The 7,411-nt window shown below is 51.6% G+C and overlaps 2 protein-coding genes and 1 pseudogene across 3 annotated transcripts in view; 2 read left to right on the top strand and 1 right to left on the bottom strand.

The window, feature by feature from the left end:
• The window catches only part of LOC101990404 (H-2 class I histocompatibility antigen, Q10 alpha chain-like), a 103,258-nt gene that overhangs the window by 46,314 nt on the left and 49,533 nt on the right, over positions 1 to 7,411 (bottom strand). The window lies entirely within an intron of this gene.
• Positions 2,865 to 7,411, top strand: part of LOC101989835 (H-2 class I histocompatibility antigen, D-37 alpha chain-like) — a 4,955-nt gene continuing 408 nt past the window's right edge. The window contains exons 1-5 of the mRNA XM_013355051.2: positions 2,865 to 2,929; positions 3,089 to 3,358; positions 3,586 to 3,861; positions 4,400 to 4,675; positions 4,802 to 4,915. Of these exons, the coding sequence (XP_013210505.2) occupies positions 2,869 to 2,929; positions 3,089 to 3,358; positions 3,586 to 3,861; positions 4,400 to 4,675; positions 4,802 to 4,915 (997 nt within the window). The 5' untranslated portion in view covers positions 2,865 to 2,868. The remainder of the gene's footprint in view (positions 2,930 to 3,088; positions 3,359 to 3,585; positions 3,862 to 4,399; positions 4,676 to 4,801; positions 4,916 to 7,411) is intronic.
• On the top strand, positions 5,464 to 7,405 carry LOC101998576 (annotated as a pseudogene).

Raw genomic sequence — 7,411 nt, 5'->3', positions numbered from 1 at the left:
AGGATGTGTTTTGTCTAACAAGGTGGGCTGTCATGATGAAAACGCCCTCAGAGTGGGCTTTCCTGGGCCTTAATACAACATGGGGGTTGAATCAAAAAGCCTACCTTTGGCGAGCCTGCACTCTGCACTGGCAAACAAGAAGATGTGAAGACAGGACATTAGTGTCCATGCAGCCATGAGATTGCTGAAGACACAAGTCTGCCCTCGTAGGGAAATGTGTATGGAGATAGCTGTGGTGGTGCACGCCTTTAATGCCAGCCCTTGGGAGGCAGCAGCAGCAAGTTCCAGACCAGCTGAGTCTCCACAGAGTTTCAGATCAGCCAAGGCTACCTAGTGAGACCTTATCTCAAAAATGAATGAGTAGATACAGAAATAAATAATAAAATAACAGCAGTAAAAGGAAAATGCATGGAGGAGACAGTTAACTGGGCCCATCAGTGCAGCGGCTGAGAAAGTGCAGCCTGCATGGTCAGGAGTCAGGGCAGGCAGGGTCAGCAGCCTCCCCCAGGGCTGAGCTGTGTGGTGGAGACCATGGGCCTCCTGGAGAAGGGAGGAGTTGGGGACAGAAATAGGAGGAAAACAATGAAAGTCATAATGGCTAAAAGCGACACCACAGAGTGACAGGGAAGATCATGGAGACTGTGTGTCCAGGACGTCCGTATTCTGATGAGCCCTGTGTCTGTGGTGATAAGGAAAATGTGGTACATTTATACAGTGGAGTACTACACAGCAGAAAAAAAACAACGGCATCTTGAATTTTGCAGGCAAATGGATGGAGCTAGAAACCAGCATTTTGAGTGAGGTAACCCAGACCCAGAAAGACAATTATCATATGTACTCACCAATAAGTGGTTTTCAAATATAAAGCAAAGAAAACCAGCCCACAAATCACAATCCCAGAGAACCTAGACAACAATGAGGACCCTAAGAGAGACTTACATAGATCTAATGTACATGGGAAGTATAAAAAGACAAGATCTCTTGAGTAAATTGGGAGCATGGGAACCTTGGGAGAGGGTTGGGTTGAAGGGGAGGGGAGAGGCAGGAAGGGGAGCAGAGGAAATTGTAGTATTCAATAAAACTCAATAATTAAAAAGAGAGAGAGACCTAGGTTGACTGAGTCTGGACAAAGTCCAAGTCCTCAGAAGTGGCTTCCTGGTTCTGAGAGCATATAGGTGTGGTTTGGTTTGGGAAGTATAAACTGCTGGTGATTTCAATCTTGCTCTCTCTTGCTTCCAGGTTTGTCCTAAGAGGATGGTCCGGATCTGTGCTGCTCACAGGCTCTGCTTCCCTATTATGCCACAACTGTGTCCTGGCATCTGGCCCCCTCCAGAGCATTTCATTGCTTCAGGCTACACGGACAACAATGGAGTTCAAGCCCTTTGAGCCCTGAGTACAGACAGTGGAGCAAGTAGAAGGAGCTGGAGCACTGGGTACCCACAGGAGCACAGACAGAATATCCAAACCTGCCTTCAGAACCTGCTCCACCTCTTCAACCAGAGTCAGGGCGGTGAGTGACTTCTGGTCGGGGATCAAGAACCCTCAGGGCCCCATGAAAGTCCTGAATCTCTCCTGATCCCAGTTCGAGATTCCGCAGGAGGCTGTGGGTGTCTGAATTTTGCTTTAGGTTTGGGGACTGTTCCTGCGGGTGGGCGGTATCCGGTTGGCCACTTTCAACTCTGCTCTGATTCCTATCTCCAGACACAAATAATGAACTCACAGTTCTCATTTTGAGGAGTCCAAGAATAAGAAAATAAAAATGTACATTCCAAAAATAAGAATGTAGAAATAAAGAAATATAAAGTTATGAGTCTAGGGGAACAGACTGTCAGCAGCTTTCTCAGCAGATCAAGGATCAGTCATTCACAGTGAGATATTTTCTCAGATGCTTGGGAAGTCTCCATCAGCCTAGGTCATTTCATTTTACAATGGGCTGTTCTATTTACAAGGCCGGAGTTTCTCTCTGCACACTGAGAGTAGTGTCCTGGCCATCCTCGATGAACTGAGTTCACCCTTAGGAGACAGAGATGCATGACCTCTGGGTTAGGCACTGTCTCTGTTATGGAAACTGGCACCATCATAGGGGAGGCATGGGGCTTCAGTATACACTGCCTGGAGGAACCAGGAGAGGATGCAAACACCTGGTTTGACTAATGAGCTCTGAGAATGGAGGTTGTAAAGTATGGCAGTCTGTATCTGAGTTTTACCTTGAGGTAGTATGAAAACCTTTCTGCTATTTTCTAAGTTTCCAGCCTAAGAACTAATTATTCTAATTTATTAACCCTTGGATATTACTAGCAGTCTCTTTTCTAATTAATTGGTAAAGACACCAGCTTTCTTGCAATTAGTGACTTTCGCTGTAATCTACTCTGAAACATATTTCATGATAGCTGCCTAGTTACCCATTGACATTAGAACCCACTCCCCTTTTAGGGTCTACTTTGACTGACCTACTACTTTGATCAGGGCAAGATCATAAAAATTCCTTTGTTCAGACCTAACACTTGGTGACCCTACTATAAAAGGTGGGTTCAAAAACTAGCCTTTTGCCACAGCCTAACAAACACCATCTCTGGCTGTGGTCTGAGCTAGCTGATAAGCTTCTCTGCCCCACGGTGTTTTGTTTGTTTGTTTGTTTGTTTTTTTAATTTTTAAGCTTGCTTTTGGTTTTCCTAGGATCTGGTTTCTGGAATAAAGTTTGCTTCTAGTTTATTAGACTTGGGGATGTTCTCATCTTTGCGCAACCCCCCTGGACCCAACAATTGGAAACCTAGTTACTAGAGAAACCAATAGTTACACAGAGGTTCCAAGTACAACAGTTTGCAGGAATCGCATCTACACCCTTCACAGGCCCCTGTGCTGAGGAAAATGTCTTCTTCCTGGCTCAAGCTGTTGGTTAGCGCCATACTTCTGGTCCAGACACAGGCTAGTGAGTAAGGGGTGGGGAGACTCTGCGGGATGGAGTAGGGAGCCGGGTGGGGGCAGTACCCCGTAAACGCTTCTTACTGCCCTATCCCCTATCTCCCACGCCTTCACCTGACACCCTGATCCGGGAGGAGTTCGGGGTCTCACCGCCTACTGCCCCCAGGCTCGCACTCCCTGCGGTATTTCTACACCGCCTTGTCCCGGCCCGGCCTCGGGGAGCCGCTGTTCATCGTGGTTGGATACGTGGACGACACGCAGTTCGTGCGCTTCGACAGCGACGTGGAAACTCCAAGAGTGGAACCGAGGGCGCCAGGGATGGAGCAGGAGGAGCCAGAGTATTGGGAGAGAGAGACATGGAAAGCCAGGAACACAGGGAAGAACTTCAAATTGAACCTCAAGACCCTGCTTGGCTACTACAATCAGAGTGACGACGGTGAGTGACCGCTGCCTTGATCACAGACACTACCCCTCCACCTCCCCTGAGACAGGCTTTGGTCACCTTCATCCCAACCCCTGGGCCCAGACCCTCTAACAGGAAGGACCCCGCAGAGTTTGGCTCAGGTTTCAGTTGCACTTTTGTTTCTGAAAGGTCGGGTTAAGGACGCAATGACAGCGGGCAGGGTGGCCGCAAGGTGGCGCTAACCACTGTGTCCCCACCAGAACCTCACACTCTGCAGTGGATGTATGGCTGTGACCTGGATCCAGATGGACGCCTGCTCCGTGGGTACTGTCAGGAGGCCTATGATGGCCGGGATTATATTTCCCTGAACGGGGACCTGTGCTCCTGGACCGCAACTGACGCGGCCTCTCAGATCTCTCAGCGCAAGTCAGAGGACACAGACGAGGCTGACCAAATGAGAGCATACCTGCAGGGCCCCTGCATAGACTGGCTCCATAGATACCTGCAGCTGGGGAACTCGACCCTGCTGCGCTCAGGTATCTGGAGACCCATCCTTGCTTTTCCTTGGTAGTGTGGGAGAAAGGCTTGGGGCATCCTCAGAGGAAGAACACTGTCCAGCAGGCACCGGGCTGAGGAATAAGGACAGGGAGACTCCAGGCTGCTCTTCCCATTGGGAGACTAACCCTTTTACAGCAGGTCAGCCTTGAGGATGGCCCTGGACCACAGGAGCTTTTTCTCTCAGGCCTCCTTCTGTGGTCACCCTCGGTGTCTCTGGAGTCTGACCCCAGCTTTTCTGAGTCTCCTGGCCCTCACTCAGCTCAGGACCAGAATCTCTTCCCCTCCATCAGTCTGCAGAGCCCTGAAGCCTCCTACCCCAAACTGTCACACGCATCTTAGAGCATCCCAAAGAGCACATGACCCCGGGGCCTCTGTTCTAGCTAGGGTCTACTAATATCAGGACACCCTGATCCTGTCCAGTTCCCCTGTCCATTCCCAGAATGGCCACATGAACACTGCTGAATCCCCAGAAGAAAGCAAGATGTCTCATCTCATCTTCACAACTCTTTCCCTCAGACCCCCCAAAGGCACACGTGACCCATCATCCTGGACCTAAAGGTGATGTCACCCTGAGGTGCTGGGCCCTGGGCTTCTACCCTGCTGACATCACCCTGACCTGGCAGAGGGAGGAGGAGGAACAGACTCAGGACATGGAGCTGGTGGAGACCAGACCTTCTGGGGATGGAACCTGCCAGAAGTGGGCATCTCTGGTGGTGCCTTCTGGGGAGGAGCACAAATATACATGCCATGTGTACCATGAGGGGCTGCCTGAGCCTCTCACCCTGAGATGGGGTAAGGAGGGAGTGGTTGCAGAGCTGGGGTCAGGGAAAGCTGGAGCCTTCTACAGACCCTGAGCAGGGTCAGGGCTGAGAGCTGGGTCATGACCCTCACCTTCCCTTCCTGCCCATTCCTTCCCAGAGCCTCCTCAGTCCACGGTCCCCATCATGGCAGTCATTGCTGGTCTGGTTCTCCTTGGAGCTGTGGTCATTGGAGCTGTGGTGGCTGTTGTGAGGAAGAGGAGGAGAAACCCAGGTAGGAAAGGGCAGGGTCTGAGTTCTCTCTGAGCTCCTTTTAGACGTGTGCTCTGCCTCATTAATGGGAAACACATCCACACCCCTCATTGCTGCTGTCTCTAACCTGGGTCTGCTGTCAGTTCTGGAAACATTCTTGGGTTGGAGTCATTCTGGTTTCTCACAGCTTTTCTTCTCACAGGTGGAAAAGGAGGGGACTATGCTCATGTTTTAGGTAAGTTTGGGGAGCACTTACCCAGATAGCTTCCCCTTGGTTTACCATTAGAGGGATTCTGGGCCAGGGTTCGGGGAGACAATGTTATAGACAGGGCTCCCTTCAGTGGAAAGAGTCAGGACAAAATTCCATGTCCTCAGAAATGGCTTTCAGGTATGAAGACTGAAGGAAGGTGGAGGTTGGGTTGGGAAGTATAGACTTTTGGTTTAACTTCTTGCTGTGTTGTTGTGTCAGGTGACTTCCTGCTCCCGTTGGTTCCAAGAGAACAGTCTAGAAGGCTCTGTGAAGACAGTAACAAACTAACGACCATTCTTTGGCTCCCCCAAACCCTGAAGATGGGCATCCCTGTGCTTCTATTGCTGGCTGTTGCCCAGGGCTCCGCCCAGATACAGACAGGTGAGTACTGGGTCCGATCCGGAGGGTTGTAGTCTCAGTGCCAAGGGGCGGGGTTCGCACCCGGGAAGCCGCTTTGCCCAGCAGGACCCTCCCGCCCATTTCTCTACCCTGCTCCCTGTTTCCATCCCGGCCCACGCACCTGTCAGGGTCCCGGAATGAGGGTCGGGGTCTCACTGCGCGCTGCCCTCAGGCTCACACTCACTGCGGTATTTTGCCACCGCCATTTCCCGGCCCGGCCTCGGGGAGCCCCGGTTCATTGTCGTGGGATACGTGGACGACACGCAGTTCATGAGCTTCGACAGCGACGCGGAGACTCCGAGGGCCAAGCCTTGCTTACCGTGGGCGGAACAGATGGGATCGGAGTACTGGGAGGACCAGACGCTGAAATTCAAGAAGGACACACAGAATTTTCGAAAGTGCCTTCAGAACATGCTCCACCGCTACAAACAGAGTCAGGACGGTGAGGTCACAACCCTTGATGGCCCCACAGATGGACCCGACTCAACCCTAATCCTAGTGTTTGAGATTCTGTAGGAGGCTGTGGGTGTCTTGACTTTTGCCTTAGGTTTGGGGACTGTTTCTTCGCGTGGGCAGTATCGGTGTGGGCCCGACTGAGTACAGGACCGGGCGGGCCAGGTTCTCACACTATCCAGGACATGCATGGCTGCTACGTGGGACCAGATGGGTGTTTTCAGCGCGGACACTATCAGCATGCCTATGATGGCCGTGATTACATCACCCTGAATGAGGACCTGCGCTCCTGGACCGCAGCAGATAAAGTGGCGCAGAGCACTCAACGGGAGTGGGAGGAGGCTGGTGTGGCAGAGGAATACAAGGCTTACCTGGAGGGCGCATGCGTGGAAACACTCCACAGATTACTGGAGTACTGGAAGAAAACTCTTCAACCCTCAGGTAAGTGGTGGGTGGAATAATCCTCCCTCTGCACCCTTGCTGGGGCTGTTTTCTCCTAATCAGGAAATAAAAAGGAACAGCTAGAATAGAATATTCTTTCTCTCCTGCTCAGGATGGAGCAAGCCTTCTGGTTTTCTTGAGTCAGTATCATAGGGTGGCTCTTCCAGGGCAGTTCAGGGTCTGTTTCAGGATAAAGTGGGAAGGTGCCTGGAATGACCAGCAGCAGCCCCTGTGAGCTATGGCCTCTCTCAGGCCTGATTCCCTCCTGACTCCAGTGACACCGAGTCTCTGAGTCTTAGCCAGTCAGGAGCAGGAGTTCCTTTCTCAACAGGTGGTGAGATACCTAGACATTCCCAAAGAAAAGATGATCTACACGGCTTCAGGGGGATTCTGCCCCTACCTGCACCCAGCTTTTCTGTCCCTTTCCAGGATTGATCACATAGGTTTCTGGAGTCCCCAGGAAGAATGCAAAATGCCCGATCTTTCCAACTCTTTCCCTCAGACCCTCCAGAGACACATGTGACCCATCATCCCGGATCTAAAGGTGATGTCACCCTGAGATGCTGGGCCCTGGGCTTCTATCCTGCTGATATTGCTATGACCTGGCAGAGAGATGGCAAGGAACAGACACAGGATATGGAGCTGGTGGAGACCAGACCTACAGGGGATGGAACCTTCCAGAAGTGGGCAGCCATGGTGGTGCCTTCTGGAGAGGAGCACAAATACACATGCCATGTGTACCATGAGGGGCTACCTGAGCCCCTCACTCTGAAATGGGGTAAGGAGGGAGTGGGTACAGAGCTGGGGTCAGAGAAAGCAGGAACCTTCTCATTCCCTGAGCAGGGTCAGGGCTGAGAGTTGGGTCATGACCCTCACCTTCCCTTCCTGTCCTTCCTTTCCAAGAGCCTCCACAGCCCATGGTCCTCATCATGGCAGTTATTGCTGGTCTGGTTCTCCTTGGAGCTGTGATCATTG

The sequence above is a fragment of the Microtus ochrogaster genome, unplaced genomic scaffold, assembly GCF_000317375.1.
Source record: "Microtus ochrogaster isolate Prairie Vole_2 unplaced genomic scaffold, MicOch1.0 UNK87, whole genome shotgun sequence".
NCBI classification, from domain to species: domain Eukaryota; kingdom Metazoa; phylum Chordata; class Mammalia; order Rodentia; family Cricetidae; genus Microtus; species Microtus ochrogaster.
This window is presented reverse-complemented; position numbering and strand designations above follow the sequence as displayed.